Below are 26,335 nucleotides of genomic sequence, written 5' to 3'. Positions count from 1 at the left end.
CTGGCTATACAGATTGTATTGCCTCTGCCATGCCCTGTGCTGAACTGAACACAACAAGAGCAGTTTCTTGCCAGGTATCACAGAATCACAGAATGACCCGTGTTGGAAGGGACCTCAAGGATCATGTAGTTCCAACCCCCCTGCCTGGCAGGGCCACCAAACATACACCTTTACTAGATCAGGTTGCCCAGGGCCCCGTCCAACCTGGTCTTGAACACCTCCAAGGACGGGGCATCCACAACCTCCCTGGGCAGCCTGTTCCAGGGCCTAACCACTCTCCTAGTGAAGAACTTCCCCCTAACATCCAACCTAAATCTTCCCTCTTTTAACTTAAAACCATTTCCCCATGTCCTGCTATTGTCAGCCCTTTCGAAGAGTTTACTCCCCTCCTGGGTGTAAGTTCCCTTCAGGTATTGAAAGGCTGCAATGAGGTCACCCCACAACCTTCTCTTCTCCAGGCTGAACAAACCCAACTCCCTCAGCCTGTCCTCATAGGGGAGGTGCTCCAGCCCCCTGATCATCTTCCTGTCCCTCCTCTGGACCCTTTCCAAAATCTCCATGTCATTTTTGTACTGAGGGCTCCACACCTGGACACAGTACAACAGATGGGGCCTCACAAGGGCCGAGTAGAGAGGGACAATCACCTCCCTATCCCTGCTGACCACCCCTCTCCTGATGGAGCCCAGGATCCCATTTGCAATGGGAATGGGGATGTTATAACTAAGCTGTCCTGGCTGAGCAGTGTCCATCCCTTGCCAAGTTCTCCTGCTTCTCCTGCTCCATCCACATATTGGCAGGAAGCTTTTTGAGGCTCTTTCTGGCTATAAAGTAACACAGCTACAGCCCACTAATGGCCTTTAGTGCAGGGCAGCCACGAGGTGGCGCACTCCCCTGTTGTTCTATGGACAACTGCATCCTGTGAGGAACCCAAGACCCGCCTCGTTCCTCCTCCCCTTCCCGCCCGCCCAGCGGACACGGTGAAACAGCCACGTCTCCAACCCGCCGTAGGCCCGGCTCTCCAGTCAGCAACACATGTGGCGCTCCACCTCCACCAATCAGCGAGCGGCTCGGTGAATCATGCGCTTCCGATTGGCCGCGCTTTGACAGGGAGGGGAGTGAGCGGCGTGAATTCGATTGGCCAGGCGGATCTGTTGACAAACACCTCTTCTTCCCTCCTTTTCTCTCGGTTGCACCAATGGAAGAGAAGCGTTGAGCTGATTGACGTGCAGACGGACCAATGGGTGCTCTCCTCGCCGTGAGGGGCCGGGCGGCGGCGGCGGCATTGCCGGTACGTGGCGGGCGGGCGGGGCGCCCATTCGGCAGCGGCGTTGTGAGCGTTCATGCCCTAACGGCTGCCTTCAAGCGGGGCCCCTCCATGCGGGGCCCGCGTTGCCGCAGCGCTCTGGCCGCCCTCACGTTTCTCTTCTTGTTGGGAACGGCGGCGGCTGGAGTTGAAGAAGCTCCGCAGGGCGATGCCGAGGTGGTGGAGGCCGCTTTCGGGTTGGGGGCGGCCGCCGCCGCTTTGCCGGCCGGGTCAGCAGATGTGACGGTGGAGGACGACGTGGCCGCAGCTCCGCTCGGCGAGCAGGAGGCGGAGGGAAGCGGGGAGGATCGGAGCGGCGGCAGGTGGGACTGGAACTGAGTGTCGGGGGGCGGTGGGGGGTGAGGAGGACGGGGGGGGTCGGGGTGGGGGCAGCGCGGCCCGGTCTTGCCCTGTGGATAAGAGAGAATCACACAGAATCACAGAATTGTAGGGGTTGGAAGGAGACTTAGGTTGGATGTTAGGGGGAAGTTCTTCACTAGGAGAGTGGTTAGGCCCTGGAACAGGCTGCCCATTGGGAGGTTGTGGATGCCCCGTCCTTGGAGGTGTTCAGGACCAGGTTGGACGGGGCCCTGGGCAACCGTGATCTAGTAAAGGGTGTATGTTTGGTGGCCCTGCCAGGCAGGGGTGGAACTACATGATCCTTGAGGTCCCTTCCAACCCGGGTCATTCTGTGATTCTGTGACTCCACCACCTCCCTGGGCAGCCTGTTCCAGTGCTCCGTCACCCTCACTGTAAAGAAGTTTCTTCCTCACATTCGTGCGGAACACTTCTATGCTGTACTTTCATCCCATTACCCCTAGTCCTGTCCCCAGCACTACTGAAAAGAAGACCAGCCTCACCACTATGGCTCCCACACCTCGTATTTATAAACCTGGACAAGTTTCCCCTCTCTGCCTTCTTTTTTCAAGGCTAAACAGACCCAGTTCCCTAAGTCTCTCTTGCTTTGCTTTCTGCTCTTCCCTTCGTCCCTTTGCCTCAGTGTGGGCTGGGATGGAGGAGAAATGCGTAGGACGGGTTGCCCCATGGCCAACTTTGAGAATACAATGTAGGGAAAGGGAACTCTCCATAACCACAGGGCTGTGGAGGAGGGATGGTTTTAATCAATGAGTCAAGAGTGGCAGCGTTACTGGGCTGTTCTCTGTCTGTTCGGGAATTGGCTGAGAGCAGATGAGGTGATAAACCACAGAGAGTCAAAGGGAGAACGGAGTGACTTAATGCTTCCTCTCTTTGAGAAGCCAGGAGCTTTCTGTTGGTGCACCCGAGCACGAAACTGGCTGCTAACTTTGCATCCTGTTGTGTGTAAAGCAGATTTGGTTTCCCATTAGCAACAGGAGCATCTATTTGTGTGTCAAGCCATCAAAATCCTGGTTAGTTTACTACAGCTCTGCTGTATTCAATTTTTAATATGACCTTAATTTAGTTAACAGCAGAAAGTACTGAGTCAATAATCTGTTTTATATCCATAGAATTAAACAGAGGTGCACCAGACATGTTCAATCTGATCATTGAAGCCTGAGGTTAAATGTAGGGATTCTCTTGTTGATCAGTGTTTTGGAGTAGACTTGCTGCCGTCAAGTGATGGGGCTGTACTATTTGCCTGTGTTTTTCCTCTTTCTTTCATTTGTATTTGTGAGGTGTCTGTTTCCCTCAGCTAATTGTACTTCAGCTACAAAATATCCCTGTAATGCAATGAGGTGTCAGTACAGGCTGGAATAAAAACCACTCTAAACTGGTTTCCCAGTAGGCAAATTAATATAACTGTGGTTTTGAGGAATTTCTCTTTCCTAGAAGCAAATAAATATGATGGGTATGGTCTTAAGTTGAGACAGGGGAGGTTTAGGTTGGATCTTAGGAGGTAGTTTTTCACCCAGAGGGTGGTGTCACACTGGAACAGGTCACCCAAGGAGGCTGTGGATGCCCCATCCCTGCAGGCATTCAAGGCCAGGCTGGATGTGGCTCTGGGCAGCCTGGTCGGCTGGTTGGTGACCCTGCACATAGCAGGGGGTTGGAACTGGATGATCATTGTGGTCCTTTTCAACCCAGGCCATTCTATGATGGTTGTTGGCTTTGGAGTCCAAAATTAGGTTTGTGTTTTTTCCAACTGAAGCAAGAGTAGTAGTAAATACTGTACCTAAGCAACGATATGTTCTGCTTTCTTTTACTAACAAAAATAACCCATTTGACTAGATGCAATTCTCTAGTACAGTAGAAGTGTGTGGACAGGCCAAATCAGTGCTCCTCTGTCCTGTTGGCATTTTCCCTTTATGTCTTGGCTCCTTTCTTCTGTTTGTAAGTAGATGAAACCTCACTTATGTGAAGTAGAGCAGAGCTGAGTTCAGGCCAGCAGAACTCAAAAGCTGCTGTGTTCTTTATGGGATATCCCTGTGGTTATGAGTCTCGGGAGAGCCCTTTTATAGGTGTATGACAAACTCTTTAAGAGTCTCTTGCATAGTTTTGAGGGGGGAAATTGTAACTGTCCCTTAGTAACAAATTAGTGAGAGAGGAGAGGAAATGGTAAGAAAATAGGTGTGCAGTTAATTGTAGAGACTAATTCTGGCTGTTGTGTGTTTGATGGGGGAGTATTTTAGATATCTTTTCATGTTGGAAAGTGAAATCTGACAATATAATTAGTGCAGTCTATTGGCTGCTGTGGTTAGATATCTTTATATGCACTGTTATACTTGTCTTTTGACTTAGTCCTTCTGCTGGACCCAGCAGGGATTTTCTCCTCCTCCATTACCTGGTTCATAATGTGCTGTGGAGCTGTAGCTGGAGACAAGGGGAAAGTACACGAGTGTTTGTTAATCAGGAGCCTGGTTGATGTGTGTTGGAATCAAGAATGCTGTTATTTCAGGTTGGATATTAAGATAAAACTCTTCTCAGAGCTGAAATGCATTTGCACAGGCTGCCCAGGGAGGTGATGGGGTCGTCATTGCTTAGAGATATTCAAGAACTGTGGAGATGTGGCACTGAGGAACATGATTGTGGGCATGGGGGTGGCTTGGGGTTGCATTAGATGATCTTTGAGGTCTGTTCCAATCTTAATAATTCTCTAATTCTATTTCAACTTCATGTCAGTGACTGAGCGCTCTAACTGCAACCAGCAGCAGCTTGCAAGAAGATGAGTAAAACTCAGTCATTTGAACCTAAAGTTTCATTTTCTTATATGCTACCAATGTATTTGGCATTATATGCTACAGTAAACTTAGGATGGCACAGTGAGGTGACAGAAAGGAAGTGGTTTACCCGTTTCTAAGCTCTGAGTGAAGTAGCCTCTTGAAGTAGCCACCTAAATCCATGTTGTCAGACTATTAATCTGCTGTTTGATCAGAGCAACTGCAAGTGGGGTAAAAATCTTGTCACCACTTCTTGCTTGCTGTACTCAAAGCAACAAGCAATAGAATCTCACAGAGAAAGGAGATATCCTTCCTTGCTGCCAGGTTTTCCAAGTTTATAACGACAGCATCAGTGTAAATGGGGCATGTGTAGATGAATCAGAAATAATAAACCAATTAGAGTTCAAGCGGCAGGATTTTAACTCACTGGAGTTGATCAGAGATGGAGAGAATGGGCGTTTGGATTGTAATGCCTAGAAAGAGACAGTAATTAAGGATTTGGGTACAAGAGCTAGGAATCATTAGTGTGTCTTTTTGCTGTTGAAAAGCAAAGTGAAGATGGGACCAGGGATAGAGATGGGTTGGTCCTGGTCCTGTATCATCACAGTGTTTGCACAGCAGGTGGAGTTTGGGAAACAAAGTCCATTTTCCAACTGTTAGCTGATGGAGCATATAAAGAGTGCTGCAGCACCCAGAAGGTGTCGGGGGCTTTTAGGGTACACAGTAGCTCTTGATTGAAGTAGTTTGATCAGAAATTATGTGCTGTTGGTGCAGAAATTCCCTCTGAAGGCACTGTTTAAAAAGCAACAAAAAACTTCCGTTTTTAATGTGCTGAACTTAAAACTGAAGTGCAGTTACGTTGTGATTTATCTGAGATGATGGTGTGGGTACACCTTCAAAACCTGCCACATTGGGTGGCAAGGCTTCAGTAATGAGGGCTCTTGGGGGATAAGGCTGATATTTGCATCTGGTGAGAGGAGATCATGTGAAAAGAAACAGGCATAAAATATTCCTTACTTGGGGTTAATGGAAGAGGGAAGAATTAGATAAAGAGAAATGAGCTGGGAAGGAGGCGGATCACCCTGTGATGTTGGAATCTGTCTTTTCTACCTGCTGAGATTATCTCCACTCCAGCTTTCCTTTCGTAACCAACTTCTCTGCTGGACCAACATAAGATTGAAATGGATCCACTTGGAATAATACCTTTATGCAAAGCCAGGGAGCTTCAGATGAGCTGTTTTACATTAAAACAATCAGATTCTGTTCAATGTGTGTCCAAGGCCTTTAAGGCACCTGTTTACAGTGCATGAGAACAACCTCCTGCAGTCCAGTTTATTATTAACCCAATCTTGATTTCTCCACGGTTGGAATAATTACGTGTACTCGCTTTGTAAAAACACACATATTCCACTGTTCAAATATTTGCACATCTGACAGTTTTCTTTAAGAAGCCTATGGAGGAATGTGTTGCTTGGCTGCCTTTGGAAATAAGGGCTGCAATTATTTTTTGCTACAGGTCAAAGATGGATTTAGTTGGTCCTTGCTCACCTGTGTGAGCAGTTCCACCCCCTCCCGCCCCTCCCAACCATGTTCCAATCTGCCTTATTTGCACAGTTCCTCATTCTCATTGAAATCAATGTCTATAAAAAGTCCTTCTGGGTCACTCAATCCTGCCGCCTTCAGTACACACTGTCTAAAGAGATCAGCCCCTACTCCCACTGCCTTTGAAAGGCTTACAGCAAGCCAAACCTGCCTACACATCCCAGGCTTCTTCTGGTCAGAGCACAACAAGTTTCAAGGAAATAAAAAGACAGTTCAAAACTGCTTCATCATTGTTTTGTCTCTGGGCATTCATTACCTATGAATTCTATTGGCGTATGTATGGATTTGGTTTGTTTTTAATTAATGCTTGAATTCTGGCCCGATCAGGATTGCTTGTTCTAATTGCACCACGATGTAGGAGAATCGATAAGCTTCAGGGTCTGTAGAAACCAGCAGCTGGCTTGCTGTTGCCATGCGTTTCCTGATAGGCTACTTAAAGCTTAAGTGGCGTAAGTCAATTTTGCTTGCTTGGCTCCTGTAGTGGCTGGAGGTTTCTAGCATTGTGTGTTTGTCTTGGGTGAGACTTGTTTGTTTTAGGATGCATAAATCTCCTCCAGGATTTCCTTGTTTCATCCAGAAGCACTGAAAACTGAGTTGTGGCTTAACTTTTTATGAGGCATAATGATTTACTTGATTTATCATTACTGATTTTGTTTGATTTGAAAGGATGAAGAAAGGTTGAGGGAACTGGGTTTGTTTAGCTTGGAGGAGAGAAGGCTCCAGGGAGACCTCATTGTGGCCTTCCTGTACTTGTAGGGAGCATCTAAACAGGAGGGAGAATGGCTATTTATGAGGGTAGATAGTGATAGGACAAGGGGGAATGGTTTTAAACTGGTTTTAAAATGGTTTTAGGTTGGATATTAGGAGGAAGCTTTTCACCCAGAGGGTGGTGACGCACTGTAACAGGTTGCCCAAGGAGGCTGTGGATGCCCCATCCCTGCAGGCATTCAAGGCCAGGCTGGATGTGGCTCTGGGCAGCCTGGTCTGCTGGTTGGTGACCCTGCACATAGCAGGGAGTTGAAACTGGATGATCACATTGTGGTCCATTTCAACCCAGACCATTCTATGATTCTATGACATGTTAAAGTTCTCTGTGAAATCAATTGGATCTGTACAGTTCATAACTACTTTAAAAGATATTCAGTATTGTTGTGGTATCACATGCTTGTGGGACCAAAAAAACAGCTATCTCCCTTGGAAATGAACTCTGAGAGCATCTTATAGCATATAAATTAGCTTGATATTCAGCAACATGCTTGTATTTTCTCTTCTTGTTGGTCAGGGTAGAACTATCAAATCAAATGCTATTTTGTGGTACATGTCAGCGTAGGTTTATACTCAATGCAGTGGGATTCCAGCTTTAGAAATAATCTATCTGATCAGCTACCTGTTGCTGGGGTTTTGACTCTGGATGTTTCCACTTGCAGATCTCTAGTAATTATCAGCACTTTGGATGGACGCATTGCTGCCCTGGATCCTGAGAACAGTGGAAGAAAACAGTGGGACCTGGATGTGGGATCAGGTTCTTTGGTGTCATCCAGCCTCAGTAAACCAGAGGTAAGGCTCGATCTTTCTCCTGTCTTCTGAAACAGAATTGTCAGTAATAAATTGAATGCAATTTCTTCCATATTTAATATCTATTAAATAATGCAGCAAAATTTGTATGGGCAAAGTTTGACAGCTGGTCTCAAACTTATTTTTACGAGCCTTACATCATGTTGCTGTTTCAAACTTGAGTGGGTCCTACTATTGGCAGGGTTGGTAACTATCAAACTAGATGATGTAACTGGGTTTGGGAATTGTGTGCTGGGAACAAGTTACTTGAAATTTGAATGGAACAGAAAGATCATCTGCTTTGTATTACTAGAGTATGTTTTGGCAAGTACTGTCACTTTTTTTTCCCTCTCAACAAAAGCAAAAGTCCTTGTGACTTAACAAATGAACAAAAGATTGTTTCTTACACTAGATAAGCGGGCTGCCTATGAAATAGAATGTATTAGCAATGAAATAGAATGTATTAGCAATGAAATGGAGCACTGAAGGTCACCCTGAAGGACTTAGTGCGGAAAGGTTGCATCATGTCTCGCAGATAAGCTGTAACAAGGAAATTTAGGGATTTAAATTACTTGTTTGAGGCCATTTCCTCCATCAGTGGTTGTATTTCCACTGGTTTTGAATTCACTTAAGCTAGAAATCAGATGAGGTTTTCTTGCTTTTTTTTCTTCTTCCTACATCGAAATGATCCATGAGTTGATACTGAGCTCTCCTAGAATTAGGAGGAGTAAAAACACCAACTGTGAAGCGGTTTGTGGTGCTGGCAAACATGGTTGAAGTTGATAACCAGTCCTAGACCACACTTCTACGTGATGAGCAACAAAGAATGAAAGTTGAATGAGGGTTATTCAGACTGCATGAGTGTCGTTGCTGTGGCTCCTTGTGACATCTGCATGACCTCTGTTGAAAGATTTGGTTGGATGCTGTGGACATTGAAGGGTGAGAGCTAGTAATAAGAATCTCAGACTGACTGCAAAGAACTTCTTCAGAAATGTGTTCTACAGCAGAACTGAAAGGAATGTGAAGGCTATAATGAGCTCAGTAAAGAAGAGGGTGCCCATTAGGAACTGTCATCCTTCATGACTATCTTTTGTACCAGGAACTTGAAATACTGGCCTGATCCCAGTTGCTGTGAACAGTTTCAGATTAGGAACAGAAGTAGAACAACCACGTATAAAGCAAACATTTGTAACCTATATGAAGAAAATCATTTTTCATTACAAACTAAGATGTGAGTCCAGGTTCAAGATATACAAAGACACTAGGAATTCTGGCATGTATTAATGCATGAGTTTTCTTATAAATCTCTGTTTTTGTGACTAAACTGGTCAGAGTTTTGATCTTGGACTTCAGAAACTGAACGTTGATGCCTGTACAGCAGGAATTGTACTTCGTTCATGCACTATTTAGCTCATTTATCTGACTACAAGTTAGTACGTTATGGGAATCCCTAAATTACAGTTTGAGTGTTATTATGTATATTGTGTGATATGTTCAGATGGGCTTTCAAACTGTTGCATTTCTATATCTATGGCCAAAGACACTAATGGCTTTTGGCAGTTAACATGCTAACCTTTGGGAGATAACTGATAAACGTAAGTAAAAGTTCATTCTGACCTTTTAGAAGCTGTTAAGAATTATGAATGTAGGCCTTAAAAGGCCTTTATCTTTACAAACAGCCTTTTGTAAAGGCACAAAGCTTACTGAAAACTTAAGCAATGAACGTTCCACATTAGCTACACTAAAATGTTTCAGTATTTAAGCATCAGTATTCAGATGAAAGATTTTGTAGTGAATCTAGGGGGACTACTTGATGGAATAGTTGGCTTCATTAGTGTTGTTGGGACATCTCTATTTTGAGTCAGTATATTAAATTCCCTGAGGTCTCGGGGTTTGTCCTCTCTCCACTTGAGTGTTTCTATTCTGATTGGGCACGTGGCATGATTTACTCAAAGTAATTACTGAAGCTTTTTCTTCCTCTTCCAACATTGTGGAGGTAGAAAGCTCTCTCCATTTACTACCATGGTATTATTCTCCATGTAAAATAGCATAATTATATACATTGTTTATCTACATCTTGCTAGGAACGGCACTTGGCAAATTCCTTTGTGTTACATTTGGAGTGTTACTGTGTTCCTTCAGAATGAGGAGAGTGTGTGCTGCTGTGTCTTGGTTCTTGTTGACTCTTCTAAAACTTTCATCTATTTTGGGTGAGAGCACAATGAATTCCAAGTCCTGCTGCCAAAGGATCAAATCCATTTCTAAATGTGCTTTAAGAAAAGACATGAAGAATTCAAACTCATATTGTTTAATAAAACGGTAGTTACTGCCTTTGCCTAATTGCAAAGTGTTAACTTGTCTATTTGGAGCTTGTGTGTTAATTAGGAAAGCGAGAGAGTAAGATTTCAAATGTTCCAGCAGCTCTGTCAAACACTTCAGATCTTCAAACTACTTCTTAAGACGCTGACAAAAAGAGTCGTTCATCATTTGTCATGTGAACAGATACATTAGAAAGGAAAGTCTGCTGAACTACTGATTGTTTGTCTGGGTAACTAAAATAGTAAAATCCTTTCTGTCTCAAAGTTCCAATGTACACAACCATGGTCAGTGTGCCAATGCTGAGAGTGTATGAGGTTGCTTTTCAGCCTCATGCATCAAGACTTCAGCACTTTGTTTCCGTAGCCACTGCTAAAATGAAAAGCCATTGTCTCAAAGCTGCGTATTGTACCATCAAGATCTGACATTACCTGCACCTAAAGATTGCTTGCTGAAGTTCATGGTGAAGCCATTAAAACTTACCTTTTCCACAAGTGAACTTACTTTGAATGAAAAACATTTACTCCTTAAACTTTTTAGTGTATACACCATCTGTAGTCAGAATACATTTTGGAGCGTTGACCTGTTAAAATTAGAGCTGCTTCTCAAGCAATGGAAGCGGTTTATAACACATTGTTATGAGACTGTTGTCATGTACTAACAAGGGCAATGTGTTCTCTTATTTGCATAGCTTCATACTGAATTGCTTAATGGGATTCTGTCTTTCTTTCATGTGTTATCTATTACACAAGGTGAATTAGTGTAAGCTTGGCAGCATATTCAAATGACCAGCTGGTAGAGGTGAGCGTGACAAGGGGACGCTGGAAAAGGGGTGGTAGGAGGCAGGCTGAAAGGTGGATCATCTGTAAAGATTCTGCCATGGAAAAGCTGGTAGCTTTTCTTCTGGTGTGTTAAGAAAAAAACAAGTAGCATACTCCATTGTGATGATGTGAGAGTAACAGCTTAAAGTTTCACGACTGACTTGTTTTTTCTTTGCTGTCAGGAATACTGCAGGGAGTTCAGCCCGGCAGAGTGGCACAAATTGTACTTTCCATGGTCCAGGTAGAGGGTATATGGGAATATACTCAATAAAAGTAACTGCCTTGGCCATAATTCTGTTGTTACAGACTAATCCCCAAGAAAGAACTGTATATTTTTCTTATTAGAGAGACTCGTGATTATGGAACAAAAAGCATTTTAGTCCATGCATGGACATGACACTGTAGGTGCATAAACATGCCACCGTACACTAGAAAAAAAAGAAGTGATGGATTTATACATTATAGCGATATTCATCAACACTCTTATCACTAGAAGTTCATGGTGTAACCACACAAAATAAGACTTGCTACAAACTCAAGGAACTGTGAGATCTTTTTTTGGACCTAAAAGTGGCAGGTTGTTTTGTTATGTTTTTTTTGAGGGATATTCTGAGAATTCCTGCAATGAAATGCAGAGATTCAATAAAAGTTTTATACATACTGAAGTCAGCATGAAGCTATTTGTATTGTATGCAAAGTGGATCTATAGATATTCTCAGCAGTTTGGTCCTTTTTTCTCCTTTGGAGAGGACAAGGCTGCTGCTTAGAGCAGGCAGTTGTGGAACAATTTCAAGGTCTCCAAAGCTCTGCTGGAAACAGGATTTAATGTGCAATAGAAATGTTTTGGGATTATTATTAATAGTTTTAACTGTGTCATAAACACTGTAGAATTTTCAATGCTTTGGTTCTCCAAAAGCAAAGGAATGAGGATTTTTGCTGCAAAGCCGGTTGCTTTCAGGTGCCAACTGCCTGGACTTTGCTGCACGTTGGATAAAGCATCTGCTGCACCCAGTTCTGGACAAAGAAGGGATGTGAGTTACCCTGGCTTGTTTTGAGAACATGGGAGAAGATTCAGCCTCACTCATCCTTTGGCCTCCTACAGAAGACATTGCCAAACCTACAGTGCAGCTGGTCAGGGCAAGGCAAGAGGTCAGCATGCCCTCTGGGTTCCTGGCTTGTGATGTCTGGATTCTCTTCTGTGTGCCTTCATAGAGGTTGGGGGTGGGTGAATAATTTAACTGTCTCTTTGAAAGAGGAATCTTGTGACATCAGCTGCAGGAAAATCACACCCATCACTTACAGCACCCCTGCAGCAGCGTTTTATTAACCTGAATTAAAATGAGGCTTTTTTGTTTGGCCCGTCGTTTTCTAGTTTAGTTAGTTTTCAATTAAGTCACTGTCTGTAAATATCATCCAATGAAAAGCTGAGATGTGTTTTTTGGGTATGGGTGGGGAATATTTCAGGCTGTCAGTCATGCAGTCATGTTTGTTCGAGTGCTTTCACTTAAAGGGTTATTATAGCAGCTTTTGACTACAGTGCTGAATATTCTGTATTTCTATCAAACCTGTACAAATCTTCCCTGATGCTCCTAGCAGTCACTGGGTAGAATAAAAGGAGATATGTTTCAATCTACACAGAGCACTGAGAAAATGGCTGTCTCGGCTCTGGCTTTTTGCTTACAAGGAAGTTGCTCTGCCTGGCTCAATAGGGTTAATCTTAACTTTTAATGTATTTGTGCATTTTAAAACATCTGGCACAGGACACGTCAGCAACAGAAGCAATCTGTTCTGCTTAGCACTTGGCTTTGTGCACAGTTCAGGCTGCTTGCAGGAGCAAATGCTGTGTAGTGAGGTCTGTCTACCATCCACAGAGAAGAAGTTGGACCTTTTGTGCTTCAGAGCATGAGAAGAAAAACTCTCAAAAGCCAAACTTTACTCTAGAAAGGGTAGAATAAAAATGTTTAAAACTTCTAGTGATGCTGCAAAATTGTTTTCCAGCTGTTTTATGTTGCAAACAGGTGCAAAGCTCCAGACTGTCACTCAGTTCAAGTAGACAGAGTGTGTAAACTGATTGACTCGTTACTCAGGCAAGTAACTTGGAGAAGTCCTATTTCCTAACAGGTAAAGTGATGTACTTTTAGTTGTCTGGATGTGCATATTAGTAGAGTTCCTCGTGTCCTGTAGTTCTTCCTTATCTTTGTATACTACCACGGTAGATACAGGACCACCAAATGCTCCAGTTGCTGGAGGTATCATTCCTCTGGTGGAAGGCATACGCTAGTTCTCCATCATACATCTTGCCTGTAATAGAAATGGAATTAAACTGTACTGAACGAAACACAAGATGTGGGGATTGATAATGACAACATTGTTGTGGGCTAGAGGTGACTGTTTTATAACCGAATATTGTGTGGTAAGAGGTCCTGTGTCAGGTTATCAGCTGCCATCTCTATTCCTCTGCAGGGGAAGGAAATGCGATCCTGTGCTGCTTGAGGGCAGAGAGAGATATTAGAGTCTTAAATGGTCCTGGAAAAGCTCATAATGAATGAGAAGTGAGTGTCCAGAATTGTACTTCAAAGGAAGATAAATTCTAATTGCAATTGAGACAGAAAAGGCTTATTAGGGCTATCAAGGGGAGTGGAGCCTGTGTTTTACAAGAAGAGAATAGATGTGACTGCTCTTTAACTACAGGGATGTATTATGATTACTGAGGACCCAGACAGTTCTTTTTATTTAGCTGGCAACATGCAAGGTGCACTTGGCAATAAAGCCACGAATGCTTTGCAGCCTTGCTGCCTGCTTGCTGAGTGTAGATTTTAACTGCTTTCTGGGTGAAACTAAAATTCATCTGACAGTCATTTTACTAATATTTAGTGGACAAAATATCATTAGCGAATAGTTTTTAAGTAGCTGCATGGCTGGAAGTTGTGCTGTTGTAGGAATTTGTTAAGGGGAATCACTAATTGACACTTGAGTGAAATAAAGGGTTAATGTGCTGCTGCAGCATGTGTTTTGGTTGGGTGACAAGTAGTTCTGTTGCTTAGACCAGTGGCCTTGTGCTGTTTTGCTAAATACATCTTCAAAGACAATAATCTGAGTTTAATGACTCGTACAATTAAAAAATAAAGGGCTTCCTGTAACAGCAGCTTGGTGGCTTTGTTGCTTATGCTTCAAGTAGTTCAAGATGAAGCTCTGATAAAGTGCTGACATGCGTCTCTAACTTGTGCTGTGACAGTGTCTATGGGGGGAGGGGATGCAACAGCTTCCAATAGGGGGCACGTGGGGAGCTGGACTAACAAGGTATTGTGGCTGGTGTGATATCAGAGCACTCAGCCCTAATTCTCACAAGTGATGCTCTTCCTTGAGCACTGCCAGCGAAGTTTTTCCTCTAACAGTCATTCTGGGTTAATGGTTATGGCCAACTTTCATCTGTTATGCTGACAGACGTGGTCAAAATGCATTGCAGCAAATCTTGGGAGGGTCTTTTATCATCATCTTGCTGTCTCTGTTTAGTTATCTTTTTAGTAGCCTGTAATTTAATTACGTATGGTACACTGCATGTTTTGTATTGGCTGTTAAGCAGCTCCAGCGTTTTCTGTTTTGAAATGGGTTGGCTCTAGTGATGCTTAGGCAAATTCTCATTTCAGAACAGAATGAAGGACTTTATTGCATTTTGGGCAGTTAGGCTCCAGGTATCTCAGTGGTTTATTCTGCCCCACACGGCTTTCAAACTTCTGGCCTGTAACTTTATCTGTAAAAGGAAGTGCTTGTTTCAAGCATTAAGCACTTCAGACAGTTCAGCAAATCATTCTTCTAACAGCGCAGCTGCTGCTATCCCATTTCCAGATATCATCTGAACTTTACCCTCCACGCACAGGCAACTTTGTTAATCTTTCTCTCAGAATCGCTGCATGTTTCATGCTTTCTGTCCTCTAACTTCGCTACAGCCTTTGTGTTCTTGAAGGTGAAGGATACATTTGCAGTTTTCTGTTGTTCTCCTTTATTGGGATCTCTTTTTCTCATTGGAATTGCTCTGTGACTCAGTCTTTCCCCAACCCTGGGACTTTGTGTCCTTATCTAAAAGGCCACCCTGTCCAGGTAGGGCCAGGGAAGAAGCACAGCTGGCCTGCCAGAGATCAGCTTAAATCTTGGACTGCTGAAGTGATGTGGGTTGGTGTTATTGCTTGTGTTTCCCATCTCTTTAGAGAAGCATCTTTCTTAGCTTCCTACTGATGCTGTAGGAGCTCATATAGTGATAGGACAAGGGGGAATGGTTTTAAATTGAAACAGGTGAGGTTTAGATTAGATCTTAGGAGGAGGTTTTTCACCCAGATGCACAGGTGACGCACTGGAACAGGTTGCCCAAGGAGCTGTGGATGCCCCATCCCTGCAGGCATTCAAGGCCAGGCTGGATGTGGCTCTGGGCAGCCTGGTCTGCTGGTTGGTGACCCTGCACATAGCAGGGGGTTGAAACTGGATGATCATTGCGACCCTTTTCAATCCAGGCCATTCGATAGTAATCCTGCATGTGGAAAGGGAGTTAAAACATCTTCAGACATCCCAGTACTGGAACAATACCAATTTTGACACAATGACTAATGAGCTTCCATACAGTGCCTGTTTCTGTAGATGGAAGATGTTCGGGATAAGTTTCATTTTTCTCACTGACCTTTTCCTTTACATGCTGTTGGTTTTAGTGACCTCAGGGGTGGACTCAGTAACATCAGCTCCAATGTGCTTTAGAAAGGACCACTCTGAACTTCCAGAATACTACTGAAGTCTTTTCTTTTTAATAAAGCTTCGTGTTAAAGAGGGGGGATGGAATAATGTCAAAATAAAATCTTTCTTAGAGCACTGTGTGTTTTTTATTATTAAGGAGAACAGTTTTTAAAAGTCTGTTACCATGGCAGCAAAGCAGGCTGGCATCTCTGCAGTCAAAATCCCAAGCTTTGTTTGACTGTGATTAAAGTAATAGTGTTATTTTAGTTTGCTGCTCTTTAGAAGAGGGGCCTGATTGCACAACACAGCGTTGGAGAACTGATCTCTTTTGAAGCCAAGGCGGTCTAGTTAACATGCTGCAGTTCCTGTTTGACTGCATGGCTGCTCAAGGAAGGGCAGAGGACAGAGTAGCAATGATTCTTTTGATGGCCGACTTGTGCCAAACACAATACCATGGCCCTGGTGCTGGCAAGGAGTGTTTGAACTTTCAAGCTGCTCTGCTGCTGTCATATATTACTGTTAACACTGCTCAGTGTACAAATCACTTTTATAAGCTGCCAGGGTCCTGACACTTGATCAGGTTTTAAGATCTGAAATGTAGAATTGTGCTGGAGGTACTAAGTACAGTCATTTAATAAAGTTGTTGCTTTGAGGATGGGCAGGGTTGGAAAAGAAGTTTCCAGCTTCCCTGCAATTCATTCAGACACAGGATTATTGTGTTGTTTCTGCTCTGTGGTTGTATTCTGCACTAATCATACATGAAACACAGGACCTTGAAAGTTAAGCCCATATTTTGTCCTAATCTTTTCTAACCAATGAAAGATGAAACAGATGCTACCAGGTAGTGGAGTGTAAGGCATAGTGGAGAAAGCAGAAAAAAATCTATTGAATTAAGCCTTATTTCATCTGGTTCTTAATATGGGTAGAAGCAGGGGAACAAATTTGGACACTTCACAGGTCCTGTGAACTCCTGGGTGAGCCACGGTTATAAAAGTCATCCTGAGGTTTTAAAATCATACATGCTCACTAATTCTATTCAAAGCTGGGGTGCCTTTTCACTGTATCACAATCTGATTGAGGTGAAGTGTACTTCCTCAACTGCTCTGATGTGCTGCTTGGGCATAGGCTGGCTTCTTCAGAGCAGGAATGTCTGTCTCCACAGGCTGCAGCAGCAAATACTGATATATCAGAGTTCAGGTGTGATCTTTCTCAGTGCGTTGGTCTAGAAGATGTTTTCAGTGTGTATGCCATCTAATAGGATGCTGCTAGGAACAGGTACGTGCTTTGTAAGCGGCTGCTATGCAGAAAGAGGTAGTTTGAAGGAAAGCATGTCCTTATTCTAGCTGGTCCTTTCACACCAGCGTATTTCTGTTTGAATAGGCTTTGCCTGTTAGTAATGCTGTTGTCTTTGTGTACCCAGTGCTTCAGCTACCAGCAGAGATTATGAAGGGAAAATGTTCAACAGCCATCCTGAAATCCAAGCTGAGGAGCAGAAATAAGTTTTCCTCTTGGAAGAAAGGATTAAACCAGTGTATCTGTGCAGATACTTCCCAGCATTCATATCAAGAAGATAGACAATAAATCAGTTCCGGACAAACCTGAGTTAGGTGCATTGTAAGGCCATGCTCTGTGTGTGACCTAAAAATCTGTAGAAGCTTAGTTTAGAGGTATCCCTACTATATGTGCCTACGGTTTCTTTTTATACACGGAATGTGAAGCAATTCCTTTTTCTTTCCTCGATTTGTGTAGGTTCTTGTTTCCAGCCTTTATAATGAAATTGCTAAGATCGTCTCTTAATATGTTCCCCAGATGAATTTTAAAGGAGTTTAAAAGGCACAGTTCTCACTGAAGCAGCTCTAAGAGCACACCTGATGTTGGCTTTGATCTTGTTTGTTACAGTAATTTTACTGTAGACGCAATCACAGAGGCAAAGAATCGGTACCTTTATTTGAGATCATGTCACTTAGTTAATTAGTAACTGCAGTGAAGCTCTTAGAGCAGTGATAGTTTATGATTAGAATAAGGTTTGAGATCCACAAACTGAAGTGTTAGAAAAACAAATGCACTCTGCTTCTTATCCTAAGGAAGGTACTTTACCTCTGATGAGTTATTCCCTTGGACTTGCTGGGAAGTCTGGCACGTCTGATAGCAGTACTGACTGTTTTGGCATCATGCTTTTTCAGATGTCTGTTTGTGAACACCCTTTATTAATATGGTACGGATGGTTGGGTATGGCAATGAATGTTACACTTGCTGTTCAACACCTCGTGGAAGCTTTTTGATCTCTGTTTACACGACTTATGTTTTTTATCCTTACAATAAATCAAGCAGCTTTATCATTGCGCCGGTTCAACCTGGCATGGGAGCTCTTGTGCAGCGCCCTCCTTTCCAGTAAAAAGTCTAGACAGCAAATTCCCTGGTAGCGTATGCCATTTCGGATCGTTATGCCTTTTTGCTTTTTTGTGAAGGCTTTTTAGTAACTGCATTACCTCACCCGTCGGCTTGGAGATTGAGCAGCCTGCGTTGCTGATAGGCCTGCAGCACCCTGCGCTGAGCCAATGGTACAACTTCAGCTTCAAACTCTTAATGAGCAAAAAAGAGCAGCGTCTAGTTTAGGGCTCGATAGTTAATGTGGGCTTTTTTTCTTTTCTTTTTTTTTTTTAAGTGTTACTTCTGAAAGACAAGCTACTTAACAATTATGTGCCATATTGCTGACCAGTGAAGCTGAACAAATAGCTATTTACATTGACAGATCAGAGGAATGTGTAAGTGCATCGTGGTAACCTACATTTTCTGTGCCAAGAGATTTGCAGCTGACTGCCTGGGTGACTCACTCCTTGGATTAGGAGATGAGGTAATGCTTTTGAGATACAGGGTGATGTCATTCCTTTACCTGAGCTGCATGCCGATGCTAGTTGCTATACTTTCAAGGAAAGTCCCTTTGCTGATTCTGATTTACTAGAGCTGTATAACTGCGAGGAACTGATATTGTTTCTGTGCTCTGCATGTAAAACCACATTTGTGTGTCCACAGATGCCCTTTTGTTGTATGGATATATCTGCACCTGCAAATGTACACATTCGCATACCTGTTCCTTTACTCAAATAAAGCTGTTTTAGTGATAAAGGAGCTTTGTGTAATCAGGTACAATCCCCCACTCCTGCCATGTCACACGTTCCCATTTATAGAAAGATTCATCTTAGAGGGTGAATTTGTTCTTGCTTTTGTTATTCCACTTGGAGCTTTCTATGAAATACCTTGTTTGTGATGGATGGTAACTGAAATGTCTACTTACACTTATCCATGGTCAGTTTAACCCCATCTATTCCTCCTCTCTTTGTCCTTCAGTACTGTGGCTCTTTCTGCTGCCTGTGCTTGCTGCCCTGATGCATTCACCACCAGCAGCAGCTGTGTCTTTTCTCAGCCTTTATTTCCAATGTCACACAGGACATGCTGCTCCCATGGGCACATTCCCAAGGTTGGGAGCACGGGCAGGTGATCAGAGCTAACCAGAGCAGTCTCATCTGTTGTCTGAGGCTGCTGAGGACCGAGGCTGTAACAGATGAACAGCTACCATTGGAAAATTTCTGAAGGCAAACAAGGCATGACCTGATTAGATTCATATCTTGGGAGTGTACAAGCAGGTGTTGCTTAGTGAGCTTATTTTATACTGGGGATTTGGGTGTTGTTGTTCCCATAAATGGCCAATGGTTTTTTTTTTTTGCTAGCTTGAGGAAAATTTTCCCCACGTTACTGCTGAGAAGAAGAGAGTTGAGAAGAGAGCTTCAAGATGAGTGAAATGCTCAGGGTGCCATGCATCCTGCTGTGCCCATAACTCACAGGGTTAACTGAGAGCCTCCCTTGCTCAGAAAAGACTCCTGGCTTTGCAAAGTGATGGCAACGTGCTCTGAATATACCAAGCCACACAGCCCCTGCTGTTGTGACTTCCAGGGAGAATATCTGGAAGTCTGAACCCACAAGTAGCTGTCTGGCTGCCAGCAGTGTGTGTGTAGCTTGGCTAGGCTATATGAATTTGGCTGGCTGGTGGCCTGGCTGAATTTCTCCTGGCTCCAGCTTGAAGTCAGTCTCAGGTCCTTACTGATGTTTTGCATATCTTGTGAGGTGAAGGTGTGTGTAGCTGGTCTGCAGGAAAACAAAGTAGTAGCACAATGTTGCTGATCCAGAAGACAGACTGGGACTGCTCACAGAGTTGTGACACCTCGATGGCATAACAGGCTGATTTGCCTGACTGGGGCTCTGTGTGCTGCAACAGTGCTACAGGGGCTGCTTTAGCTTTTGGTTGGTTGGAAAGTTGACTATGAAAAGACCAGCATCTGTTGTTTGTTCTTTATTCTTTCGTATGGAATATCTTCTCTTGCTGGAGATAAAGCACAGCTCTCCAAACTACATGCAGGTAACTGAACCGGGTGCAGAAGGAAGCCTTATGGATTAATGCAGTACTGCACAGGCTAAAAGTTTTGATCATTATTATGTGCTTCTGAAGGACTACATTACAAAACCATTTTTTGATACCACTTTTTAGTGCTGAATATTGTAACAAAATACTCCAGCATGGCTAAGTCTATAACTTTGGCACAAGCTTTCTTTTGTTGTTAAAAAGTGTTTTCCACAATCTGCAGGTCTTTGTTTCTAAAGATCACAAGGCTTCTCTTGCATATGAACGTTTATATAAACCTTTTGTTTGCTCTATTTCTCCACTAATCATGTGATTTCTACAAATAACCCCCTGCACAAATGTTTGCTTTTCATTGTTTTATTCCTGTGCACATATACAGTCATGTGTATGTGTCCTCCCCCCCCCTCCTTGGTAAGCCATACTGCTGCATGTCTGGTGGATCACAGCTCTCACAGTGTCTCCTCCAGTATGTTTTGGTCTTTTTTAATCATAATGTAAATATCCGGGAGGAAAATACATACATCATTTTGTTTTATAAAAAAACAAAAACCAAAACAAAAAGAATCCCACTGCTATTCATGGGGTTATTTTTATCATCTCTTCAATTACATGTTGTATTCCTGAGAAGGATTCTCAGTCATCATGAAGCTTTTCAGAGCCAGGTCTTTGATCCCTTAGGGACCTTAGGTGCAGTCACCAGCATTATCAGGTAATGCCCCTAAACCTCTTCTCTGAATGAGGTGTATCCAAGCGCTGCAGGAAAAGAGGTCAGTCGCAATGTGCGCATCGACAAGATCGTTCTTTTCCTCCCTCTTTATGTGAATCTCAACTTTGCTCGTGCTGTTTGCTCTTGTACAACCCACTTAAAATAAGAAGTCTCATGTTAGAGAGCATTTCAATCATGCAGAAGGTGTAACATCAGAACTTACATTAGTTCCAAGCAGAAAACTCCTGGGTCACATGTGTTTCCTTTGAAGTGACTAATATACATGTACCGAAAGTAGTCTTTAATATGTGTAAGGGATCTGAATATAATGCAGTTATTGTAGGGTACTGCCCAAATGGACAGAAGGTCTGAAAAAGCATTAAAATCTTCCATGTTAATCCATATCCTCAAAAGCTAAGATTAGAGGGATTACGGTTTCTCTCTTCTTGATGGGCACAGCCACCGTGGCTCCACAGTATTAGTTATGGTCTATCATGCTGATAATGAGTTTCTTAATAAGTCCCTTAGTACTCATTGACAATGAGTCATGCTTCCGAGTGAGAATCTCCTTGAATATCTGTGTAATGGATGAAACTGGATCCCAGTGAAGAACGTTTGACCTATTGTGTGTTTTAAGAAGAATCAGAATTTGAAAGGAACTGTATGTAAGCATAAGACTTTCTAGGGAGGAGAAGTTGGATTTAACTGTTTTAAAAGCCAGAAACGAAATGTAAGGTCTGTCAGTGGTAATTGCTCTGTCTGCTTTAAAGGAGGGTGGCTATTCTGGTGTAGTCATCAGTTGTAGAAGGGCACACATACAGCCTCAGCTTTTCTTTTAGAACAGAATATAGTTGTCTGATCTGGAGAGAATGCTCAGTTCTGTATTTACTACGACATTCACTCTGGGGAAGGGCATAGAAATTTACAGCTTTACCTAGAATGCCGCTGTCTTGAAACAGTCACAATAACGTGCTTAGTCTTCAGCCACTGACTGACTATTAAGTATAAATCACTGTACTTGTTCATGCTATGCTTCATTTTGCATCTGTGTATGTTTTGCTAGAAGTAGTAGCTTATATTCTGCTGTCTCGTTTTAGGTATTTGGAAATAAGATGATAATTCCTTCCTTGGATGGAGACCTTTTCCAGTGGGATCGAGATCGAGAGAGCATGGAAGCAGTTCCTTTCACAGTTGAATCTCTTCTCGAGTCATCCTACAAACTGGGCGAGGATGTTGTCTTAGTTGGGGGGAAGTCTTTAACAAGCTACGGGCTGAGCTCCTACTCAGGGAAGGTAAGAGCCTTTAAAGTTGTCTTGTGTATCTCAAATTTGTGTGTCTTATGTTTCTAATACTAACGTGCAAGTAGATTGTTCTTAAGATTTAAGCTGCGCTGCAGTTCTGGAGTATGATTGCACAGCACCAAAGAGAAGAATCCAAATTTCTTGGGAAACAAATAAAACAGGCTGGAGTAAGACTTGGCAGCTGGTGCAGTTAAATGACACTGCTGGGAGCATCAGTGCAGTGTTGTCTAGTGTGTGAGCTTCTGCTCTCTCCCTTGTGCTGCCTCTGTCACTTGCCATTTGCTGAGCAGAATCAATTTGCTAACCTAAGAGAAAACTCTTTGCTTTTTATTGGATTACTTTTGTGCTGAGTTAGCAAATTCAGAGCAAGGGGAAGAAATGACCCCTTTCTGCCGAATTGGAAGATGAGTTCAGCTTTATTATGTGTCTCTGCCTGGAACAGCCTTCACAGTTCAGCTTACTGAACATCAAATAAAGTTTTAGGTGATACATTTTTCACACTTAAAGATTTAATTTTTTCTCGACTAGCAAAGAGTGTCTGGTTGAAAACAAGAAAAGCATTCAATGTACATGAACTTCTGAGTTTTGTTCTTGTTGCCATTAAGTTTACTCTACCTTAGAAATCCTCCTTAACTTTTAACCTCATGCAGAAGTTAAGTTGAAAACTACTTTCTATCTGAGTGGTTCAGAAAGTGTTTCTTTTTTTTTTCCTGAAATTTTCTGGTTGAATGTTGTATACTTCTAAAAAACAGAAGGGAAAAAAGGGATAAAATACAGGAATTGATTGCATTGAGTCCTAGACTTGACAACCTTTCCAGGGTTGAAAAGGACCACAATGATCATCCAGTTCTAACACCCTGCTATGTTCAGGGTCACCAGACCAGGCTGCCCAGAGCCACATCCAGCCTGGCCTTGAAAGCCTGCAGGGATGGGGCATCGACAGCCTAAATATTTTAATGTTTTTAAACCTTATTGTTTTTACAATGTTTTTAAACTTTAAACTTCCAGTGTTTGATTTTCAAACAAAAACCAACAAACTGCTTTTTCCACTTAGACCAGGTGTCCTCACGTAGAATGCTGTTGTGGTTTCTGTAATGATCGCTGATGACAAGGATGCAAAGAAATAGATTATGAAATCATTCAGATTTTCTCACTGATGGCAAAGGGCACTTGTACCAGCTGTTGAGGAAGTGGAAATTTCAGTTCCTGCTTTGATTCAGGCCCAGACTTGCAGTACCAAAGGTGCTGCACACAGGAAATACTGCTTTACACTTCCATGTTTAGAGTTTTGGCAGTGTGGAACAGGCTGCCCAGAGAGGTTGTGGATGCCCCATCCCTGGAGGTGTTCAAGGCCAGGGTGGATGGGGTCTGGTATTAAATGTGGAGGTTGGCGACCCTGCCTGTGGTGGGTGGTTGGAGATTCATGATCTTTGATGCCTCTTCCAACCCAGGCCATTCTGCATGATTCTGTGTGTTGCCTTTGGCTCTGTAATGTCCATTCACACTTCCTGAGAGTGTGTCCAACTTACTTTCAAAACACAAGTGGTTGTTTATATTCCAAATACTGTTTCAGAATTGGACTGTTGCAAAGTCTGTGTGACAGCATTAGTTGAGGTCCCCATCCCATCTTAATAGCTGAAAAGACTAAGTGAGATGGCTCTGTAGTATTTTATATAGATCAATAGTACTTAATTTGAAGTTAATAAAGTTATGCTGAGGCAGATATGGCACGAAAACAGAATTATAATATGAACCTACTTCTAGAAATTATCTTTATGTCAATAGACATCGTGGAAAAAGGAGGAACTATGATTTCTTTCTGTTAGAATAGAAAACCATGCAAAGAGTCAATAAGTCAGGGATGTTCCAGATTATGAATTCCTAGAACTTTTAGCAAAAGCAGTTCTCTTAAACTGTGCTTTTTAACATCCATAAACTTGAACATCTAAAATCATGGAATCATAGAATGGCCTTGGTTGAAAAGAGTCACAATGATCATCCAGTTCCAACCCCCTGCTGTGTGCAGGGTCACCATCCACCAGACCAGGCTGCCCAGAGCCACATCCAGCCTGGCCTTGAATGTATCCAGGGATGGGGCATCCACAGCCTCCTTGGGCAACCTGTTCCAGTGCATCACCATCCTCTGGGTGAAAAACTTCCTCCTAATACCTAACCTAAACCTGTTTCAGTTTAAAACCATTCCCCCTTGTCCTATCACTATCCACCTTTATAAACAATCATTCCCCCTCCTGTTGGATCTTGAGGTTATTCACATTTCCATGCTGTGAGTCTCTTGCCTTGTCCCTTAGGTGAAGTACATCTGCTCGGCTGTGGGCTGTCGCCGGTGGGATGATGATGAGGCAGAACAGGAGGACACTCTCCTTTTACGCCGAACTCAGAAAACAGTACGTGCTGTTGGACCACGCAGTGGTAATGAGAAGTGAGTATTATAGTTACAGAGGTTTTAATTTGTAACACTTTAAGAATTTGACCTTTTTACTCTCAGTAGGAAAGGAATTGTATGAGGGATTTGGGACTGTTAACCAAAGGAATGTCACGGACTTGTTATTTAGCTCCTAACTCTTCCGGTTTTGAATGTTTCTGAAAAAAAAAAAAAAGCTCTCTAATTTCAGTTTTAGACCATTGGAAAAAATACTTGTCCATATTTATTTCCTCTAAGTCAAATGATGGTGACTTTTCTTGTCCTTGTATACCTTGAAAGTCTGTCTCTACTGCACAAGGCAAGTGTCTCCATTGTTTGTTCCAGCTGATCACTTGGTATAGGAGGATATACTTTGAAAGCCTTCTGTGATATTTTTGATTCTCTTTATCTACTCACGGTAACTGTCCCTTATGTATACTTGATGCTTTAGCTTTCATTTTAAGTTGACAAAATATGAACGCATTAAGGCTGAATTTATTTCAAAAAGCCTCATTCTTACATCTCCTTTTGTTTCATGATGTTGCTGTTCTTTTCTAAACAAGCTGTAGAAATGCTTTGGTCTATGATTTCCCTCATGCTCTGGCTTTGAAGTTTTCAGTACACTGAGATTTCTGAAACAAAATAGCACACACCCAAAACAAACAGTAAAACCCAACCCAACAACAACTCAACCAACCAACCAACCAACCAATCACCTTGCTTAAAAACAAGTTTGCAAGGCTGGTTGCTATACTAAGATACAGTAACTGCCCAACAGTTCGGTGGAGAGCTGGTCATTCTGTGTTATCCTGCTCCCTCTTCCGTTTGCAGCAGGATTTGAGAGTGTGTGCCCGTAGTCTGTCAGAAAGAAGCTAATTAGAAGTTGAATAGATGAGCAAATAAGAAGTCTTAAAAGAGAAATCCTGATTCTTAGAGACTGATACTGCCAGAGAGAGTTGAAGGGCTTTAGGCTGTGCAAGACAGCTCTGTGTTCATTATACAGTCGTATTTGTTTCAGAGTGTGTAAACCTGTAACATGAGCCATCCTGGCTTCATTGAATTGCCTGTCACAGAGATTCTGTTACGTTTTCTGTGTGGGGTTAAATGAAACAAACAAAAAAGAAAGCACCATCCCTTCTCTTGCTTGAAAGCCTTGCATTTAAATTAAAATATTCTTTGTTACTGAAGTATGTCTTCTATAGAATGCTGCTTTCTAAATGCTTTATGCTTTTATCAACTATGTAGCATCTCTCTCCCTAAACAGACCCAGCTTAATTATTATTTGATGGTATTTAGTTGTCTTCTCCATATGCTGCACCTTTAGTGTCATTGGCACTACTTCACCAGCTGTTTTCTTACCTTGTATATCACGCAAGACAACGTTCTTGTTTGGTTTGTATTCTGGATACAGTTATAGGATTAGCACTCCCTCTCCTGGTACAGCTGTGTTATCTGACTGACAGGTCAAATATGGGTAATTGAGTTTAAGAATTTTTGAATTGAGGGCATGGTACTTCCTTCATGTATATAACTAATTTTTACAAAGTCTTTTTTTCTCTTTTTCTTTTAGGTGGAATTTCAGTGTCGGTCACTTTGAGCTGCACTATGTCCCAGACATAGAAAATAGAGCAGGATACATTGAGAGCAATTTTAAATTACATGCGAACAAAGAAGAAACAAAAATAATTTCAGATGTGGATGAGCAGGAAGCAATGATGAAAGATACAGTGATAAAGGTCTCAGTAGCTGACTGGAAGGTTATGGCTTTTAACAGACAAGGAGGACATCTTGAATGGGAATACCAGGTGTGGGAAGAGACAGAATATTAACTGTTACAGTTGTAGAAGCTATGCAGCTTTGTAGTTGATGTCTTTCATCCTGGGTTTTAAATGCTGTCTCTGTGTTTAAAAGAAAAAAAAGAAAAGCACACATCTTTTTGGAAGTTACTTTAGTAAAGTTGTGCTTTTGAGCTGCTAAGTCTGTTACACAAACTAAACATAGGGATTCAAGACATCTAATTAATATGACATTAATTTC

The 26,335-nt window shown here is 42.6% G+C and overlaps 1 protein-coding gene across 1 annotated transcript in view; it reads left to right on the top strand.

Annotated features, from left to right (window-relative positions):
* The first annotated feature begins 1,286 nt into the window (after nucleotides 1–1,286).
* Nucleotides 1,287–26,335, top strand: part of EIF2AK3 (eukaryotic translation initiation factor 2 alpha kinase 3) — a 37,676-nt gene continuing 12,627 nt past the window's right edge. Inside the window, exons 1-5 of the mRNA XM_015862788.2 lie at nucleotides 1,287–1,626; nucleotides 7,470–7,599; nucleotides 21,673–21,867; nucleotides 24,186–24,316; nucleotides 25,869–26,103. Coding sequence (XP_015718274.1) covers nucleotides 1,376–1,626; nucleotides 7,470–7,599; nucleotides 21,673–21,867; nucleotides 24,186–24,316; nucleotides 25,869–26,103 — 942 coding nt within the window. The 5' untranslated portion in view covers nucleotides 1,287–1,375. The remainder of the gene's footprint in view (nucleotides 1,627–7,469; nucleotides 7,600–21,672; nucleotides 21,868–24,185; nucleotides 24,317–25,868; nucleotides 26,104–26,335) is intronic.

This window comes from Coturnix japonica, chromosome 4 (assembly GCF_001577835.2).
Source record: "Coturnix japonica isolate 7356 chromosome 4, Coturnix japonica 2.1, whole genome shotgun sequence".
Taxonomy (NCBI): Eukaryota; Metazoa; Chordata; class Aves; order Galliformes; family Phasianidae; genus Coturnix; species Coturnix japonica.
The sequence above is the reverse complement of the archived record's forward strand: the minus strand, read 5'-3'. Positions and strand labels throughout refer to the sequence as shown.